We start from the raw sequence: 21590 nt of genomic DNA on the forward strand, positions 1-21590 counted from the left end.
TAAGGACAATGAAAGCCACTAATGACTAATAATATATTTTTAATAATAATAATAATAATAATATATATTTATATATATATATACATATATATATTATTGTACAATTATTATTATCATTATCATTAGTAGTATCATAAGAATACGAAAATTGATGAATAATGATAATAATAATAATAATGACATTGACAAAGACAATGAAATCATCTAAAGTTGAAACAAAAATTATCATTCTATGATAATTATAAAGAGAGATAAATATGTAAATAATTAAATATATCTTAGTAAATTATTGGCAGTGTCAGCATCCATGCCATTATGCTTGTCATTATCATTACTATTGTCATAGTTACATAATATGAGTATCAGTTAGAAATTTTATTGAAATCTACTATGATGTTATTATTGTTAAATGACAAAGATGCAGCTTATTATCTTCTTCCCTATCGGAATAGGAAATTGAATATAATAATGGGTAATTCTTAAAAAAATTTATAAATATATACATATATGTAATAAAAGAGCTTTTAACGATTCATAGTAGGCAATGAAATAAAATTCACTCGCAGATTTGGTGTACTGTGCAACAGTATACAAATATTGTCAGTCGAATGTTTTCTTTGTAGCAAGAAACATTTTTAAAAAACCCTAAATTAAACTTTTAATTTTGTAAGTTTTAACCAAAGATCAATGTGGGCATTTAAGACAATAGTCCCATTCGAGACGGCTGTCAAGCTGCATCCACAATGCCGCAAATGGCCTACCATGTGCTGGTTGTTCTTGAAAGTCTATAAAATGTTTAAGTACGCGATTTTGGACCAAGATCGTTTCTTTTGGATTGAATTAGGCTGTGTATGCATATGCCTCATGTCAATCAAATGGTGGCTATGGCTAAGGAATACTAAGGTAAGTCAAGGCTTAGTATCTGAGTTGCGTTGGTATTAACCACTTACGGCCACAGCAGAGGCTCGAACAGGCTCTAATAGACGAAAGGAGGCTCAATCATGTAGAGTTCGAGGAGAGCTTGTGCGATCTCCTATTAACTTCACAACTGAGGGCTGCCAAACAGGAGGAGGAGGAGAAGTCAGAGGATTTGTCGATGATAGAAGCTGCAACGGATAATAACTCGGACATGTTAATGGATACATCCATTTCGAGCAACGAAACCGGCAATGAGTCTCAGGCAAGTTCGTCATCGATCTCACTATGCCATACCCCCAGGTACACCCAGGCCAACAAGAAGAAGAAGACTGCCGCTGTTAAGCGCAAGCATCCAGTGCCCGAAACAATGGCTATACCTAAAAAGTCCCCCAAGTGGCGACTTTAGACTTTGGCAATTTTTTATTTTCTAATCAGGGAGGGGAGTTCGATACTTTTTCATGTTTTTATAGTTTTTAAATTTCTAGTTACAGATTAATGTAAAAGAATGTTAAATTGAAGTGACAGAGTAAAAAAAAATGAAATAAAAAAGGAATTGAGCTACAGCACTTTCACCCCGTTTATTCTTAAATGCAAGTTCAACGTCATTTAAATATATTTCCCTGATGAATGCAGTGCTCAAGTTTTTCTTCCCAGCCGATGCAAAGAAAAACAAAGACATTAGCATGACAAATTAAAGCTGGGAATAATCAGATGCAATGGCTGGAAAGTTAAGAGCTAGCCACACAATTTACGAGGCACTTGCATGAAGGTTAAACCCTAACTGATTGCACCGCGTGCATCTTAATTAGATGAAGTTTTCTCACAGCTAATTATGAATAAAGAGTGCAAAGAAAACTGAAACTGCAGTTAGTTCCTGGCCAGCTTTTGGGTCACTTGTGAGTTGACAAAAATAAAAGAAATATATACATATATATATATATGATGCGGCCTAAATTCTGTTGAACAGCAGAAAACTAAGAGTTGACAGAATTGCCGCAAGCCAAAACTCGTTTTTGTAACTCCTCTCTCTCTCTCTCTGTCTCTCTCTCTGTCTTTCCCTGTCTCTCCCTCTCTTGTGTCCGCTTCTCTCTTGTGCGCATTCCAATGGCATGACAACCCCTTCAACAATAATGCAAAAAGTCCGCAAAACTTGTAACCAACTCAAGCCGAACCGAAGAAGCGGCTCGCAGCTCGAGGTTCCAGTCTCGATGCAGCTACCTTCAACCTTTTCACTTGCAACTCACAAGGCGAAACTCTCAAGCTGACTTGACGTAAGGGCCGCCAGCAGCATAGAGAATGGGTTCCCGACTTCGTTGACAAGGCAAAAAAAAAATAAAAATAAATAAAAAAGGAAAAAAAAACTCAAGAGAAACAGGAAATGAACAAGTGATAAACATAGCTGGCCATAAGGAAATGCCAGCCTAGCCAGAACTCGGAGAAAATCTTACACACATTTTATACGACTTTTCTAATCTGCAGCAATTAATCGGCCGCCTTGAACCAGACTATTAAAAGCCAGAAAAATGGCAAAACAAAAGCATTCATTTTGTGGGCCATGCGATTCATGAATACTTGAAATATTCAATATGGAAAACAATTGAAATATGAAAATTCGATAAGCAAGCGAATTTTGCCTTTACTTTAGTTTTAGTGAAATATGGATATGGATCATAAAATTTCTGTTATATACAATCAAAATAATATATGAATATATCTTAATACATAGGCAAAGCTCATATATACAGTGGCTTATTCTATAATCAATTTATAAACCATAACCAAATGGAAATTAAATGAAAATGCGTTAGGATCGTATGAAGCTCTACGTGAAAACCAAAGGCAACCCAAAAACTCATAAATACATATGAGAAATAAATAAATGTCGCTTACTTTCTCATGGAGCCCCAACGACGCTGGGGCAAACTATCGGGATTGCTGTAAAGAATATATGAAATGAGGTTTATTAAGCGTCGTAATTGTAAGGGGTATGAAAGGCCATTGCAAATATTTCTATATCTGTTTCATAACTTATGATGCCCATAAACTAAGCTATTATGGTTATATAAAATAAGATTTAACTTTAAAATAAATGCACAGTAAGACTGTGGGTAGTGCAATCTATGCTTATAATGCTCTAAATAACCAGTGCAATAATTCTCTAAATAATTCTACATTTGTGGTTTATTGCAATCCATCTTTAGATATAACCAAATGATATTGGTATTTATATTGATCTATTAAATCTATGAAATAATTTCTGACCACATAAAAATATTATAGAGTAATACATATATAATATTTATATTGACAGACTGAGTTCTGTATGCACATTAAGACGGGAACTTTATAGATAAATTTACTTTTCTACCAAAAGCAGAATAAGTTTATTTATTAGATAATATTTTAGACAGCTAAAAACCAAGTGAAGCCTAAATTATGTAAACCTAATTAGGAAAACCTCTTAAATGATATGAAAATTAGAATGGCCCAGGTAGAAGGTACATTATTTTTAATAATCGATAATAAGTTTATTAATAATATAATAATAGATAATTCTAAAATGGTCCTTTATATATAGAACATATACCATTTAATGGACTGGAACTGGAAACAGAACTGAAGGAAATCTCAACTACTTTTCTTAGATTTGGATTTGGATTTCGATAAAACATCATTTATACTAATTTAATATCTCATAGAATAATTTTTTGCCTAAAGATGTATAAACTGAGACCTAATAAAGTTCTATCTATTATATGAAGAGACGATTTGTAACCTCTCATTAAGACTTATGCCAAAAGACAGCAAGCAAATTAATCATGCGCCTTTAAAGAAAAAAAATCTCTAATTGAATAGAAGACAGCCCGCTTACTGTATTATTTAAGAGAGCAGCGATTGCTCTTAATGCAGGTGAATCTGGAGTTCACCTCACTATCCCTCTCTCTTTCCCACACTGATATAGCGCTCTCTTCGTGGTGTGTTGAACATAGACGGAAACAAAGAGCGCTCTCTGTTTGCGCACCGACTGACTACAAGCCTCGACTGCGATTTCGACTGGATCGGAACGCATGAATCACGGCCCAAAACGCGAGACATAGTAAAACTGGTTTTCCAGCTCGCATATACACATGAACGGATATACATACAGATGTGCATATACCAACGAAAAGGTTAAATATTCAAATAGACATACAGAAAGGAAAAAAAGCAAAAATAATAAAAAGAAATACAGAAATAAAATCAAGGCAGACGGACACTGGTTGACGATCGCTAAACAGATGCGGCTTAGACTATTACTTGAAGTTGGCAAACTGGTCAGTCTATGGGCATTACGTCAAGAGGCGCGACGATTATGCGACTGTGTGCAAATAACATGGCTTGGGACAGCATAAATTTCTACGCGCATTCAAGCTTTCCATAACTAATTGTTGATCGTTGCGACCTTATATGGCAGGCGAGACGCCGACTTGTTATGTGTCTGGTGATGTTACCTTGTAGGTGTGCGTCTCAGACTGCGTCTGGCCCAATTGTCGCGGGGCATAATGTTGAGCTCCTCGTCACTGCAACGTAAGAGAGACAACAGACAATAGGTTAATAAAACTCTGTGAGATGAGTATATAAATAAACTTCAGCTTACTCCTTGGGCGAGGATGAGACAACGTGAGGCGCCAGATCGAGCTCAATGCCAGCCGTGTCATCCAGATTGTTATTGCCGTCATTTGAGTGCCCACTGTGCTCATGCACTGATCCGTTGTTCATGCTGTGATGGTGAGTGTTGTTCCCATTGTTATTGCTGTGGTTGTGGTTGTGATTGTGGTTGGCGCTGCCGCTGCTGTTGCCAATGCTGTTGCTGCCCGTCGCACGCAGCTGAACACTATACTCGTTCTCGCCATAGCCCTCGAAGGATTCGCCATCCGACAGGGAGGAGCACTGCGATTTAGCAACGCCCGCTGTGGAAACATTAAGAAAGCGAGCTGAGGCGGAAATCTTTGGCTATAGTCTATGATGCAATTTACCTGTGCTCGAAGGCGGACTGCTGGGTGTTGGGCTGCTGTCGCCGGAAATTGTTTCGGCATACAGAAAATTGTTGGTTGTGGCTTTTATGGCCGCATTGTTGTTGGCCAATTGGATGCGTGGCATGGGCGCCATACTGCCAAAGGTGCTCAATGCCTGCAAAGAAATGCAAAATGTTCAGAGTTACTTTAAAAGTGTGTCTGACAATGAGCAGCGCCAAACAGGTCAATAGGACAGCTAATTGAGTTTCGACATGCAACCGAAGAAGCCACAAGAATGCATCGCACTGCAATTCGAACTCTGTGGGCTGAAATTCACAAACAACTAGAGAAAGCAAAACAGGGCTTGGCTAAAAGGCTTTCTTTGTGCTCATGTGGGATGGTTGGTCTATTAAATTTAATTTGTGTTTTTTATTTATTGTATAATAAAATATATAAATTTACTATTAATAGATCAACAATTATATTTTATTTGTTGGTAAATTATTATATCTTATTATTCAGTTGATAAACACTTTTTTTCAGTACAATATTTATGAGTTACTAAAAAGAGATTCGCCTAGATCTCACTCATTCAATTTAAATACTAGTCAATCTATCAAATTATAGCTTATATAATAAATAATATAGAATATAACACTTACTAATAAGATTTTAGAATATTAATATTATATTTATATATTTATTATATTATAGATTCGTACTAAAAACGAATACCATTAAAGAATATTAATATTAAATTCATGTATTTATTATATTATATTATATTATATTATATTATATTATATTATATTATATTATATTATATTATATTATATTATATATAAATTTATTTATTTATTATTTTTAAATTTATTTTAATTATTATATTCTATCTACTAAAAATAATAAAATATAAATAATATAGAATATAACACTTACTAATAAAATTATAGAATATTAATATTATATTTATATACTTATATTAAAAAATCATACTAAAAAGAATATTAATATTATATTCATATATTTATTATATTATGTTAAATAATATATTCGATGATATATGCATTTATTTATTTATTATTATAAATTTATTTTATTTATTATATTTATGAATATTCTTTCTGCCAATATAATAAAAAATAATATTTTGCTTATTAACAACAAACTTGTTTTTCCTTGCTTAACTTTTTAGCAAGTTAGTCACAAAAAAATAACAAACTGCTAACTGTATATATAACATGAATATATAATTATATACATATATCTATGTACATATATCATACCTATATTGCTAGTATTTCATTTTATTTACTATAAGAAAGTCGACAGTTTTATGTATATTTCCATCTATTTCTCTATCTATCTATCTATTTCTTTATTTCTAAATACATTGCCAACTTCCCTATCTCCACTACCTTACTCAATTGTATTTATAAATAAACCAACTCCCGTTTCATTGAAATAAAATAGCAACTGCAACAGGTAGCGCACTCCCTGCATTATTAGCTGCGATAGAACTATCAACGGAAGTGGTCAACCCAAATAGTAATAAGTTATCCAAATGGGTCGAGGTCTGTCGTGGTCACTTCCCATTCGGCGCACAGCACAATTAGACAGACGAATCGGACAGCCCCCGCAGTAAAACGCCGCGGCGACATTTCTAGAGAGACCCATTTGTAAGGCCCGCTCAGCGTGCGTAATTACTTTATAATTGTCTTGCCTATGCTTTGTCATTTCGAGGGGGAATGCGAGAGCGAGAGAGAGAGAGAGAGAGAGAGAGAGAGAGAGAGAGAGAGAAACTTAACTTTAACTAGCCTTATTCTTGCTCTTTCTTTTTGTTTTCTTTTTGGGTTACACGCTTTCGTTTCGTAGAAAGCAAAGAAATAAAACATGAAATGTACTTGGGAGCCAAATCTATAATAATATTGACTACAATATACCCATAGACCCATTCGTGTGTGTTCTTTGGGAATTTTGTTCATGATTGATTGAAATGTCAGGGCCGTTAGGCGACGCGACTTGACGGTGGGCCATAATAAATAGGTCAGTTTATTTTTGTGTAGATGAGATAACATTTATTAGAGACCAGTTAGCAGGCATGGTAATCATTAGCAGGTAACTGATTTTTATAGTCACAAATAGCAGGAATTTGCTCCACTTTTGTATTGAGTAATCTATATTATGATCTACGAGTTTTATTTTTACCATCAACTTTCCTTATTCACACACTTGATCACCCGCATTTTTAATGTTTTAACTTTCTCAGGCGGGTCAACCTCTTAACCTTTTGGAGTGAACTTTATTGTCCAACTCGTTTCACTTGAAATAAAGTATTAATAATAATAATAATAATGATGGAAGCAATTGCATTTGCAATCATTTATTAGTCATAATGAGGCAACATAAAGACCTGTGATTAAATATTGATTATCTAGCAAATTGCAGCAAACGTTTTCAACTGGAAAAATGCGCAATAATGAAAAATGATCATTACATGGCAGAAGTTCAAAGCGAAAGCCAAACCCAACAACAACAACAACAAAAGCAAGTAAAAAGAAAACAAATAGGTAAACAGTCAACAAATATTTTTTTTTTATGCTTTTGACCATTGACCAAAGGGCCAAGACGAAGGCAAACGCAAAGGAGGAGCCACTCGCTGAGTGCAATGAACTCTTCGAGCAGCGAGTCGAAAATAATGTTGACGTGACGACGACAACTGCATTGAAAAATCGATGTTTGCCAAGTTTAGGAAAGTTGGCCAAAACGAGTGAAGCGAAATTTTGCACTTATGCAATTGCTTTGCGCCTTCTGCCAATGCATAATCCACAGAAATGAGGGCGTGTGAGCTGACTGCTGGGACAGCTCGACAGTTGCATGTCAGCAAATGCAAGATGAATGGAGAGGGTTGCTCAAGTTGCCAGGAATGAGTGTGACTTTTATTAATGGTACACTAAAAATAATAATAAATAAATATTACTATTGAGATGAATAAAAGTTGCTAAATATAGGAATGAATTTAACTGTCATTAATATTACATAAAGAAAATTAAGAGTATAACTAAATAAATATAAAAGTAACATTCTGAATATAGTAATCTATCATATAAAAATTTGTATTATAGACAGCAATACATCATATTCTATTCTATTCTCAGTTAACTTTTTTTTTCAACTAATAATTATTCTGGGAAATTCCTAATGAATATTTATTATTCATTTTTTATCATAAATATACTTATTTTATTGATTACTTTCAAACGAAAAATCTGTATATTCATTTTATAATTATTTCAGGTTTTTTTTTATTTTTATTTTTTTTTTTTATTTTAATTTTCGAAGTTAAATTTATTTCCATTATTTTAGCAGCCATAAAAATTACTTAATAATTTACTATAAATATTTATATTATCTATATAAATAATTAACTATTCGTGTAATTATCTCCAATTCCTAAATTTGCATAGTTAATAATAAAATAGTTAAACATTTTGTATCTATATTTTATTTTTGCAATTTAATTCAATTTATTTAAATAAATTTCGTTTTAGGGTATATTGGCTTTACCTTCATTTTTTTTTATTTTTCATTTTAATTCTCACCCATTAATTTATATCAATTGTAGTCATACCTACATATATGTATGTCAGTTGGATATAATTGAAATGGATTTTAGTGCCGTGTGGTTTGGCCGTTATTGCAACCTGTTCAGCGGCAACAGAAAACAGAAGACTGCATACAGTTATTAAGCTGCAGAAAGATGCTGTCAGGCAGAAGAGGATGGTGCCCGCAAGACTCACAGCCTCACAGTTGGTTTTATCATTTGTCATGCCTCGCAGCGGACTCTGAGAGCCATAAATGTGTGACGATATTTGTTGCAGTTGTTGTTGTTGTTGTTGTTGTTGTTGTTGTTTATATCTGTTTGCGCTTCTCCGTTTCGCTGATTTGCAATGCGCTTTTCATGCAAAATCTGTCGGTGGCTCTATAATTGTAAATGTATTTCCCATGAACATTTTTCCATTGTCTACACAACTGCAACTCCAACAGCAACAACAACAACTACAACAACAATTAGCATACCATCAGCACCTGATATGCACAAATAAAGAACTGTGTAAACTTTTATTTGAACCGAAACAGACAAAGCGAGAAGCTCTGTGAGAAGAACGTAATTAACGTGTGCAAAGCTTAATTAAATTGTTGTTGTTGTTGTTTGCTGTTACAACTAATGGAGAAGCCTACAGCTATTTTCTATTAGCAACAACAGGCATTAGCTTGACTTTATATACTACATGAATTTCTTACTAGAAACCGAAGCTGGAAAACCTATTTATTCAGCTAGTTATGTTTGGAATAAAATAGTATAGAATAATATAAATAATTTATATATAAATATGCTTTGATAAAATGATGTTATGTACGTTTTCATTGTTATTAAATATTGTACATATTATAAAGCATAATTTAATTTTATTTTATATATATTGTTTTACAGATCTAAAACTTTAATAAAAGTATATAAGGTATATACGATAAAATAAAACATTAATTTTTTTTAAATTTATTATAATTTTTTTCTTTAAATAATAATGTACAAGTTGAAACTACCGAAGGAGACCGAATTCTTCAATCAGAAATTTCAGGGAGCGCCTATTCGGAGTAGACATAGCTCAAACCTAACTATACTAAATTATATAAACTTTGTAATTTCATTAAAAACCAAGTTTATTAAAGAAATTAGTATGCTCAAAAAATATACATATTATTATATTCATTTTATAGACCTTTCTGGTGTTGAAAGTGATTTGAGAATTATTTTAATATGTCTTCAAAATTCGTAGGAAATTTCATTACCCCCCAAATAAGCAATCCCATACCAATTTTAAAAAATTAAATACGTTTTTAATTGTTGTCTAAATTCAGCATGAGTAATTTATGGCAAAATGATTGCAATGCAAATTAAATTGAATTTGCTATGAAATTGACTTGCATTTAAATGTATTCAAATTTATGGGAAACTATCCATGCAATGGATGACTATCAATTTAGCCATGTTTATAAATTAGATTAGCATCATAGAGATCCCTGAGCTCTCACGATATATTACACTGTAGGCAGTCCATAGCTCTGGGTGTAGACATATGCTATTGATCAGTAACACATGCCACAGAGCTCAGAGAGTAGAGAACTCAATATATGATTTAATTATAGCACAAGCTGCTCGTTTATGGGGCGCATTTGCTATTTATTAGATGTTATCCGAGACTCTGGGCAGCCAACGAGGCGGCTACTGACCACAGACTCATTTAGAGAGAAACAGCTGCTGCTGCTGCTGCTGCTGCCCCTTTGTGACTTTGACATGAGTCAGAAACAAACTTGAACTTGCGCCTTGCGCCAGAAGAGAGAGAATAATAAGAATAAATGCGAGCAGAGAAAACTGCGCCCAGTGGATGATGTCAAATTTACGATGGGCAAACGATTCAATTTACTAATCAACAGAAACTGCTGCACGATCTCATCTTCATCTTCATCTTCATGTTCTACTTATCTCCAAATGTTTGCTCTCCGTTGACAGTCCAAACAGCTGTAGAGTGTCTATTGAGCGAGAAAGGAAGCAGGAAGGGATTTGTAAACTACATGTGTTACACACTGAGCAAATAAAATGTCTCTGATTGCGTAATAAATACACATAAGTTGGGCAATAACAACTGAAAGTGTTCAATATCCGAAACTGCTTAAGAGTAGAAGTAGTAGAAAGGGGAATAATTGAGATGGAAAATTTAAGGTGAAGGCAATATATGAGGATATTTTTATACAATTGCTTGTTTTCTATTATCTTGTCGACTTAGGGCTTAGCATTCATGTTCTGCCTAAGCTTAGATCTCGTTGATTATACACGAATGAAACACTCTTTCTTCTATACATAACACTCACTCAAAATAATTAAATTAAATTAAACTGTAATTATATATGTACCTATAGCGAGAAAGGGCTTTTAATAAAGGTTTTATAATAATATCAGGAAAATTAATTAAATATCAGTTGTATTTAATAAGGAAAATATTATTATTATATATTAGTTGTGTTAAATAAGGAAAATATTATTATATATTATTATATATTAAAAAATATTGTTATTATATATTATATTATATTAAATTAAACGTAACATAATTTAAATATTGTAAATATTGTATATTTAAAATAAATGCTCTATTCTATTACTTAAAGTATATTTGTTTTATTTATTTAAAAGAATATATCAAATAAGAAGTAAATAAAAGATATCTTCTTATAAACTAAAAATTAAAGTTTATTTTATTCAATTTTTTTTTATCAAATGAAAAAAAAAACCATTCTATACTACATGAACTATTTTTTATTTATTTATAAATTTATAAACACATTTTTTTCATAACTAATAAATTAAAAGATTTTATAAATTCATAAAACAATTTTTTTTCTTAACTAATAAAATAAAACATTTTAACGAACTTGTAAATTCAATTTTAAACCTTTCACTCTTTTTCTATGTACATAATCTAGCACAGACTATACAAATGTTTCATAATTTTTCATAACTTGAACATAAATAAGTTAAAAGTTAAACAATGCCTTCAATTCAATATGTCAGCTGGTCGAGTCTGGCATTTTAATGAGCCTGCTCCATGCTAGATCAAGCACATGGCATGGCCTGGCTTGATGGCCAGGGAATCGGTGCCTCATGCCATGCGATTGTCATAATGCGAGTAATGCGCCGGCATTATGAAACCACACGAACACCACTAACAACAACAGCAGCAACAACAAACAACAACAACTAGCCAAGTTTGGGCATGAAACTCAAGTGGTTAAGCAGAAGAAGAAGAAGCACAAACATGTGGCAGCAACTCCTCCAGTTTTACTTTGAGTTAGTTTCCCTGCCACACGCACCAACAACAGAAGGAGGCCAGCATACACATTTCAAGCGAACGATGCTCATAAAGTCTAGCCCTAGTGAGAGTTCCACTGAAATAATCAATTAAATCGGCGTCAAGTGAGCATTTTTCGGTCGGAACCTTTTCACAACTCTGGAGTTTTCTCTTCTTTTATTTTATTTTTTTGCTACCTGCTGGCGAAAAATCGAGAGCTCGAGATAATAATGGAAAATACCAAGGCAAACAGCTGCTCAGATTTGAGCAAGAGATATGCAATATATTTTCTTATAAGAGCGCAGCTGTTCCGAAAAAAAAGTAAAGAATTAGATAAGCGTATATACAAATAAGATAAACTTGTTGATTAATGTACAGAAATGATTCTTTATAGCTGTGTTACAATGCGCCGCTGACTATAATTGGAGAGCTCGCTTGATTCTCAGCTAGCTTTTTGCAACATATTTTCACAATAGCTAAAACTAATCAACTAAGCGGGGAAGCACTCTCTACCTCTCTCTTTCCCTCTCATTGTCTCCCATTCTCTGCTCACATTTCTATGACTCTCTGTCTCTTTCGAAACGTGTTTTACGCTTTAATACGTAAATTATATTTTATTGCAATGCGTTTTTCACTTGAGACGTGCTTATTCAATAAATTTTTGTATACGTCTATACAAATCCAAAAAAATAAAATGAGCAAAAAAGCAACGAGTTATATTGAATTTAACTTAACAAACGCTTGAGTTATTCATTAGGTTTGAAAGCTAATGAAGTGCTTTTATTGTAGTTAACAAAAACTCCTTCCATAAATATTAAAAAGTCAGCAGTCCATTAAAAAGTCAAATAAACTTTTGCTATAATTGTAAACTTTTCTGAATAAATTCTATTAAATATAAAAAATAATAATAATATTTCTAAACACATTTGCAATCAGTTTATTTCTATTTTAAGTCTGTTTTATTTATTTAATTTAATATAAACCCTATAACAAGATCCGTTTTACTCAAATTAGCAATGGATTTTTGTGTAAAACTTATTAAAATATTTCTCACAAAATAAAAAAATATTTGCGTTTATTACAAATATTTATCAAATATTGAACAAAATCCACCATAAAAACAAGCTGATCTCATAACAATACGCCCCCACAAACAAAAATAATAGACAATAAAACGCCCCCAAAAAAAATAAAGAGTAATATGATAAAAAACAATATTGATTAATTATACAAAGGGAAATGACAGAAGAATGGGGAAACGTAGGGAAATGCATTACGACACTCAAAGTAGAGAATCAAATGAACTTACAAAATAAATAAGGTCACTAAGCAGAGGGAAAATGTGTGTGTGTGGAAAATCAAGAGACGTCAACAACTCTGAAAACTGTGGGAAAACTGTCGTAAAAAATAGAAAATCAAATTTATCAAAAGCTCTGGAAAACTGAAAAGTTGAAAATCGTTTGATAAATTAGGTCAGCAAAGGGAAATATTAATGCAGCCCAGGCAAAGAGATCTATTTGACAAATGGAGCGAACAACAATATAGAAAAGTAAACAATTTGGAACTTTTTGATTAGGATTTAACTGCATCTGGGCTGGAGATATTTGCCCGCCTGCAACCAAAGCCAAATCCCATTTGCGTCGCTTTGACATATTTTATTTTTATGCATCTGCTCAACTGTCTGGCTGGCTGGCTGGCTGGCTGGCGGAGCTCTTAGCTGAGAGACGGGCCAGAGACTCTATTTTCAACCTCGTGGATGCCACGCTGGCAGTTCCCGCTAATTTGTAGCCAACGTCTATATAGAGATTGAGGCAGAGGCATGAGGCAGAGGTGCAGCAGCAGGTTTAAAATTCTTGGGGCGTACTCCACAAAGCGGAAGCCAAAGAGAAGCCAAAAAAAAGAAAGAGAAAACAACAACAACAAAATAAACCTGACCGACTACTTTCCTGAATGAATAATGAGGCAGGCTCTTCTACTGTTGACGCTGGCGAAAAATTCCGAGCTCGACAGTGTCAACACTTTAAGTAGTCGAAACGTTTAACTAAAGGACTTTATTTATATTAGTATTTCAGTATTTCATTATTTTAGATATTCCTAAAGGCCTTAATGCTTCAAGTTTTATTTGTTAATTTTTTCTCAGATATGTATTTTATTTTTAAATAATAATAAAATTATAAATATGAAACTATTTCATAGTTTCATATATATGAAACTATTTTTATTTTTAAATAATAATAAAATTATAAATATGAAACTATTTCATAGACATTAAAATATATTAACGTATTTTTATAGAAGCCTACTCACAAATTTTAAATATAATTGGATTTCTTACCAAATACTTCACTGAATCTTTTTTTGTAATTTTATATTTATTATTATTTATTCAATATTATTCATTCATAATAAATTTATATATTTATATATAATTATAAATATTTAAAAATTTATACGAGTTTATTTAAGCAAAACTTTCATTTTCTATTTATTTTTGTATGCTTCTTAATTATTGTTCTTACACAATAATGAACTTAAATAAATATTTGGGTATATAATGGCATCAAAAGTAGACTAAACAAATAGAATTCCAGAAAGTAATTGAAACTGTAAGCTTCTGGTATACATAGCAAAACTATAAAGCAGCGAAAATATCTGCAATTTCATAATCAGCCAATATACATATCTTTATAAAGCAATAAGATATCTTTAAACTGACAACTGTTGATATTTTTATATATGTATGTATTAGTACTCGTAGATCGTGAAACTTAGTTTTGTGAACATATCAGAGTGAAGTCTGTTTCCATCGCATCGCTGCAATTCGCCTCAGACATGTCTAAATACCTGCATACGGTAAGAACACGTATATAAATATATAAGAAATAAAACAAGCCTCACGATGCTGCGCTGCATACGTATTCATATAAAACGAAACGCTCTTAAGGAAATGCTATAGTCCAGTCGACTTCCTATCTACCCACGTACTTTTGTAACTCTTGTGATATTCATTGAAAACTACGAACCGCAACACCTGACAGAACAAAAGAGAAATAATACAATTATAAACAACAATGACAGTAAATAATGGGAAAGACCGCGACACCACCTGTGTAAAGGTATACAGATATCTACAGAGTTTGTCGGCGAATATATAAATATGTATGTGTGTGTGTGTTTATTTGCATTACACTCAACCAAAATTATTTACTTAGGTAGAGCTGATGCAGATCCAACAGAACTGTTGTCGTATTTGACATTAGTTGTGTTCCATAGTTAATTACAAACACATTTTTCTATGCATTTCCATTTTTTATTTCCCATTTCCATTGATGGTGCATTGAACTAGAGCAGGTGGTGCTTGCACCACTATTTGACCCACTTTGCAGCTGAATGCATTTACCAGAATGCACTTCTAGGCAATTACAAATCAATTGAAGATGTCAGCGTCTTTAAGTATTGTCTAGACCTCGCTATCTTCTCTCTCACTCACTCTCTCTTTCTCTCTCTCTCTCTCTCTCTCTCTCTCTCTCTCGCACTAGTTTATTGACTGCTCTTCAAGCTTGTTTTTTGTTGCTCCGGCGGCTGCTGATGCTGCTGACACGCTTTTTTCTCGAGGCATTTTATTTTCTTTGTATTTTTGGCAACAACAATAACAAATCTCTGGCACAAGTTCTCGCTTTGCCTTGTTTATAAACAAAAACAAAAAAGTTTAAAACAAAAATAAAATATTTTCAACTCGCTTGCCTTGAATCGCATCGAATTGAAGTTCAAATGCGGCAAAATGTTTAATTATAATTTCAGCTGCGGTTTTTTTTTATGTTATGCGGGTTTTTCTGCCTTTTTGTTATGCATTAGTTAATGCATTTCTTCACCCTTTTTTTTTTTGCAAATGAAAATAAATAAAATAATGACATTTATTGCTATTTGTTTGTACAACAAATTAACTTTAAGCAAAATAAATTGAATTCTATTTTCTTGATTTTTTTTATTGATAATCTAACTAGCTAAAATACTTTGTACAAACAAAGCAAAAAATGCTGTTGTTTTATTAGGCTATTTTCATTAGCGATTAAAGCAACATTTTTTAATAAATACATTTTGTTTCATAATAAAAACCGTATTTAATTATTACTGAATATATACTCAAATTATATATAAATTTAAGTTATATTTTCCAAAAATAATTATTCATATCATAATGCATGCAATATCTTATATTTCTTCGCCTTTTCTACAGGGTATACTTCGCAAACATATTTTTTTTCTCAATTTTTCTCTTTTTCACAAAGCTTTATTCAAAAATATCCCAGCTGACAGCGGGTCAAGCCCAAAGACAAACCTCAAATTGCAAATGCAGAATAACAAAAACACGAACAAGCCCCGTAAGACATAAGATAAGCAACAATAACAACAACCAAACGTGGCCAAGCCACATAACTGTGCCAAGGCCCGGCAAAAACAGCAACAACAATACCAACAACAACGAACCATTTTTGGGCAGCGCAGTATGCAAAGTGCACAGCAAAGCAGAACCGTTAGATCGCCCTCGTGTGCAAAAGAGATGCAAATAGAGAAGTGCACAGCTCAGTGGAAGGGGCAAAAAGAGAGAGAGAGACAGAGGGAGGCGGCTGTAATTTTAGAGCGCCAGCTACAACGTTAATAGGGGCCAAATGGACTTGAGGCAACATGAAAAAACTATCAAATTACAATGCGAATGAAGAAGAGGAAGCAGACAAAAAATGTGATGCAATGGTAACGCAGAAGCGCAGCTGGCTCACTGCCACTGCCGCTGCGGCTGCTGCATCTCTGAGTGGATCTCGCATTACCGAAATGCGGCCTCAAGTGTCGCCAAGCCGTGTCCTACGCCTGCTCGTTTCCTGTTCCATGCCGCTGGGCAGGTGGTCACAACAACTACTACAAACTCTCGCCAGCAGGCGGAAGTACTTGTACTTGGTCTTCGTGCTGCTGCTGCCTTACTCTCAATTCGTACCCTCTATCGGTCTCCCCACCCTCTGCTGCGGCAGTTGCGCTGCACTCACAGTAAATTAATTTTGAGCGAATCAAGCTACTGAATCAAACTACTGAAGATACTCTGTAATTAAATTTATAATTATTGTTTATATTTATTTACTTATTTCTTTCTTTTTTTATTTGTATTAATTTAATTTTTATTTAATTTAATTTTAATTTTATTTTATTTATTATTTTATTTTATTATTATTTTATTTATTTATTTATTATTATTTTTTTTTTTTGGCATTTGAAGTTTTATTTATTGTATTATTAATATTTTTATTTTTTAATTTTGATATAGAGATATATGTATGCGTGACAGCTTTATTCGCATTTTACACATGATTTTTGCTTTGCTTATATTTTACTTAAATTTTTATTTTATTTTTTGTGGTATGCATTTTACGCACTAAACTAATCAAAGCCGCTGCGTTTATTTAAAACAGGGTATTCATAATAACTTCCTCAACAGCAAAGACAGAAAAAGCCAAAGTGCCAAGCCAAGACATAAGAAAACAATAAACCGTGCAAAAAGCGTCGATGTCGACGTCGACGCCGACGTTAGCGCCGGCGATAGCACCAACTGGCACAACATGGCTAAGCCAACAATAATAACAACTACCAACTGCAATCAAATAGCAACTAAAACTAAAAAAAGAAGGCAAATGCGAATTTCGCATTTGTGCAAATGTTACAACTAATTTGTAGACAACAGAAACTAAAACTAATACAAGTCATTTGACTAATTGCGTGTACAAAAAATGAAGGCAAATACTGAAAACGACTGCGCAATACTCTGCTTATAGCGTAAGAGTTCACAAATAAAAACTGAGATCTAGTGCAGCTAAGACCGTAACTACAATAACAGTGAAAGTAACATAATATAATTTAAGAGTAAATAATATAAATTTAAGTATTTTGCGTAGCGCCAATATGCTCCTCTTCTACTACACATAGTGTGTGCAAATAACAGTAAAAATAGATGCTCAGAGAAGCAATGCCACCACAACCGCTTACAGTTTGAGAATCAATAACAGTAACAGCATTGCGTGTAAAGCAAAGTCAAAACGAAAAATGATAAATTATTAGCTTGTTTAATGGCATTTAGAAATGTGTAATTAATTCGTATTTCTTATAATAAATTTATTTATTTATACATAGAATTACTAGTGTCTTTGTATTTAGCTGCGGTTTGTGTGGTTTGACAACAAACAACTCTCCAACTTTTTAACTCTGACTAACGAGATCTACCGCTAATAAGCGCCTAAATAGAACAACCAACAAACAGCTGCTGTCCCAAATTATGTAAAACAGTAAACGCACCTGTTAAAACTGTTGTGCAAAATATTTGTTTAGTTATTTTCTTCTATGTGCGTACAACACAAAAACCACCGTTAGATGTAGCGCAAAATGAAATGTAGTTTTTGAAGCATGCACTTCACACGCATACAAGGAGACAACGAAGAAGCAACAGTTAGATTTCTTGTATTTGTTGCGTACCTCTCTTTGATCTGCTGTTTCTCTTACTGCTGCTGACGATGCGTTCGACGGACTTCTGTAGAACAGGTAGTTGAACTATTTTGTTTTTGCTTATTTTTTAATAATTAGTACGTTTTATTTGACGCAGCTTAGTTTTGGTGTGATTGTATTTGTTGCACTTTCACTTGGCGCGCGGTTCGGCCTGATATAAATCACTTTGCGGCTTTTTTATATGAATACAAGTTAGCACTTGGGTTTTGTATTTCTACGCGTGCGTAACGTTGGCAACGCATTTGCATAGCCTTTGGTATGTGATTTTCGTTACTTCGTACGTACAAACAGACAAAATATATGTAATTACGCACACAGACACATCAAACACCAAACACAGGTAACACAGGTTGAGGCAGACTATGTATGCGGAACGACGTTGTATTGCGAGCGCGCGCACAACCGAACCGCACGAACTATGAAGGAAAAATACTAAAGAATTTGAACAGAGTGACCGCATTTGAGAAGTACCGAAATACCATGACTATCGGCACTGCCGATAGCACTGTTTATTAACATTCATAATAACATGAGCAATGCTACCCATTTCGAGGCGCGCTGTTCCAAAATCAGATATGTAAATCATTTTCCATAAATAGATCACAATGTATTACAAGCGATTTTTGGATTATCAGACTATACTAAAAACAATTGCAATTATACACCCCTCTACTCTAATTAATTTTCTCCACCAAAGTCTCTGTTGTTGCTGTATCATCTTCTTCCTCTTCATGTTCTTCGACATTTGATTCAACCTCTTCCTCAGTGGAAGCACTCGTGGTCTTCGTCGCAGGGCTTGCACCACCCGTGCTATTCGTATTGGTCTCAGCCTTAGTGTTGGACTTGCTCGTGGCATTGCTAGTGTCACTGCTGCTGCTGCTGCTGCTGCTGCTACTGCTACTGCTGCTGCTGCTTGCAATGCTTGCAGGAGGCGAACTGCACGCAGCTGCCGTCGTTGGATTGTTGCGATTATTGAGGGTCTTGGCTGCCACATTGACGACATTCGGATTTACGCTGTTGAAGGAGGTGGACGCTGCTTTATAGAACGCACTGTTGGCCAGACTACTGATCGTCTCCTGCTGCTTGAACACCGCATTCACCTGACTCGTCACCGAAGCCAAGGCACTGGGATTCGAATTGCCATACTTCAGGGCGGACATGTTATTGACAGAGCCCAAAGCGTTGGGCGCCACAAAGCCAAAAGTATTGCGACGACCACCACGCTGATCGGCCCGAGCAGGAATGGCGGAGTTAAGGCTTACATTGGCATCGCGAAACCCAATTTTTGGCATATTGTAATTGTCCAGCTTAAAGGTGTGCCGCGACGGCGAACGATTGAAGGATTTCTCCACACGCATCGTCTGGATGGGCACAACCGTATGGCGAGATTTCCGCAGTCCCTGTTTGCCACCCATTTCTCCGGTGATCGCATCGCCAGCATCTCCACCCACTACAGTGGATCCACTACTATAGCCCGTCTCGGATCGCTGGCTATCCGGACGAAGGACGCCCTTAACCAGACGCTGACTGGCCGTTATTCTTGAGTGATCCGGCAGTGGTGGCGCCACCAATACACTGGCCGGACTTACGCCCGAGGTGCCCAATCCCAGACGCTGCCGCACTTCCGCCATGGTTGCCTGCGCCATTTTACGTGCCTTCTCCGAGCCCATTTCCAGCACATAAATGAGTTCATTGCGATTATTCAAATGCTTATGTATCATTTCTCGAATGGGGCGCAGATGTTCAATGACTGCTTCCGAAACACGCTCCTTATACTGCGCTGTGTCCAACTGTTTGGCCTCCTCCACCACGGTGTCAATGCTCTGGCCTGTGACTTGGGCATGGATGTTCACAAGATTGCTAACACCTGGCCGCATGCCCGGATCGTACGAGATGTCCGAGGTGAAATCTGTGAGGGCCTTTTTAATCTTCTCGATAATTTGCTCGGGTGAGTCGTTCAAATTGATGGTGCCTTTCGGATTTTGATCCGATTTGGACATCTTCTTCGACGGCTCTCGCAAGGAAAGTATCCGTGAGCCATCGTTTTCCTCTATAACGGCATTGCATACCGGAAACATGTCGCCATACCGTGCATTGAAAGCGCGCGCCAGGTGCTGTGCCAATTGAATATGTTGCAATTGATCCGATCCAACCGGCACATGAGTGGCTCTATAGAGATAAAAAAGATGAAGAATTAGTTAAGGCATTAGGTGATAGACTGGACTTACTTATATAGCATAATGTCGGCCGCCTGGAGTACCGGATAGACAAACAAGCCCAGGGGTACATCGCGTACGGTTCGCGATTTCTCCTTGAATTGGGGCAGCTGAGCTAATCGCGGCATCGTGGTCAAGGAATTCAGTATCCAATTTAATTCGCTGTGCTCCATTACCGACGACTGGACGAACAATGTTGTGTGGGAGGGATCGATGCCGCAGGCGAGCAGCGTGGCAGCCATCGTGAAAATATTTTCACGCAATGTTGGTGGATTATGCGGCATTGTTATTGAGTGCATGTCCACAATGCTAATGGTAATATTTTCGCGTTTCTTCTGCAATTCCGTCCACTTCCTCACTGCGCCCAAATAGTTGCCCAAATGCATTGCTCCTGTTGGCTGAATGCCACTAAAGATTTTCCTTGGCCAGCGATGGGAACTCTGTGAAAGTGGAGTGAGGTCGGTTAAAGCACTTCTATTACATCACAACAAAAATCAACACACGGTCGTTGTCTGGGTTGTTTCCTGATCGTTGGATTGCGTCTTTTTTTGCTTGCCAGATAAATTGAATTGTGCTTGTTGGGTTGCGGACATACGTTCTCTGGTTGTATTCTCCCATGAATTCACTTGACTGGCATTTAATAACCTTTTGGCGAGAGACATTCGACGCTTCAGTTTCGAGACATGCATGGTGCGAGGTACGCATAATTTACAAACGCGAAACATTGCAACTGTTATTAATTTTGTTCTTTTGAGTTCGTTTGATTAAACTATAGAAAATTGGAAAACGAATTATTTGGCAATGTATAAAAGGAATCTGTAACCTAATTTTGACAACTCGTTCAAAATATTATATGATTAGTGTGACCATTGCTACTTTTAAATGTCCAAATTGAAAGATATCGGAGATATTGATTGCGCATATCGGTTAGTTACTATCGATGAGACAGTTCAATTTGAGATGTAAGCTAATTATTCACGTTTAAATTTAGCTGCCAAAATCCGAAT

The 21590-nt window shown here is 34.9% G+C and overlaps 3 protein-coding genes across 9 annotated transcripts in view; 1 reads left to right on the forward strand and 2 right to left on the reverse strand.

Annotated features, from left to right (window-relative positions):
- Positions 1-18788, reverse strand: part of nuf (rab11 family-interacting protein nuf) — a 64139-nt gene extending 45351 nt beyond the window's left edge. For 2 of the 6 annotated variants that reach the window (XM_089259495.1, XM_089259494.1), the window contains exons 1-5: positions 14810-14828; positions 4935-5088; positions 4556-4868; positions 4410-4478; positions 2809-2853 (exon numbers count right to left, since the gene is read on the reverse strand). In XM_089259495.1, coding sequence (XP_089115621.1) covers positions 2809-2853; positions 4410-4478; positions 4556-4868; positions 4935-5067 — 560 coding nt within the window. In that variant the 5' untranslated portion in view covers positions 5068-5088; positions 14810-14828. Of the gene's footprint in view, positions 1-2808; positions 2854-4409; positions 4479-4555; positions 4869-4934; positions 5089-14809; positions 14829-18160 lie in introns of those variants that run through there. The other 4 variants (XM_089259502.1, XM_089259496.1, XM_018102158.2 and 1 more) reach the window with 3 other exon arrangements.
- saturn (male fertility-related protein saturn) lies at positions 577-1484 on the forward strand. 2 transcript variants are annotated; one of them, XM_018102173.3, is made up of 2 exons: positions 577-903; positions 959-1484. In XM_018102173.3, the coding sequence occupies exons 1-2, from the start codon at positions 688-690 to the stop codon at positions 1322-1324; spliced, it is 582 nt and encodes a 193-aa protein (XP_017957662.1). In that variant the 5' UTR covers positions 577-687; the 3' UTR covers positions 1325-1484. The 2 variants fall into 2 exon arrangements, with proteins under 2 accessions (XP_017957662.1, XP_089116321.1); XM_089260195.1 differs by having other exon boundaries at positions 962-1484.
- A 38-nt stretch (positions 18789-18826) lies between the features above and the next one.
- Positions 18827-21473, reverse strand: TrpRS-m (Tryptophanyl-tRNA synthetase, mitochondrial). The gene is made up of 3 exons (XM_018102155.3): positions 21087-21473; positions 20596-21023; positions 18827-20536 (listed from the first exon to the last, which is right to left on the reverse strand). Exons 1-3 carry the CDS (start codon positions 21306-21308, stop codon positions 19042-19044), a joined length of 2145 nt encoding a protein of 714 aa, XP_017957644.1. The 5' UTR covers positions 21309-21473; the 3' UTR covers positions 18827-19041.
- Positions 21474-21590: the final 117 nt, after the last annotated feature.

The sequence above is a fragment of the Drosophila navojoa genome, chromosome 4, assembly GCF_054131105.1.
Source record: "Drosophila navojoa isolate 15081-1374.11 chromosome 4, UAZ_NAV_1.0, whole genome shotgun sequence".
Taxonomy (NCBI): Eukaryota; Metazoa; Arthropoda; class Insecta; order Diptera; family Drosophilidae; genus Drosophila; species Drosophila navojoa.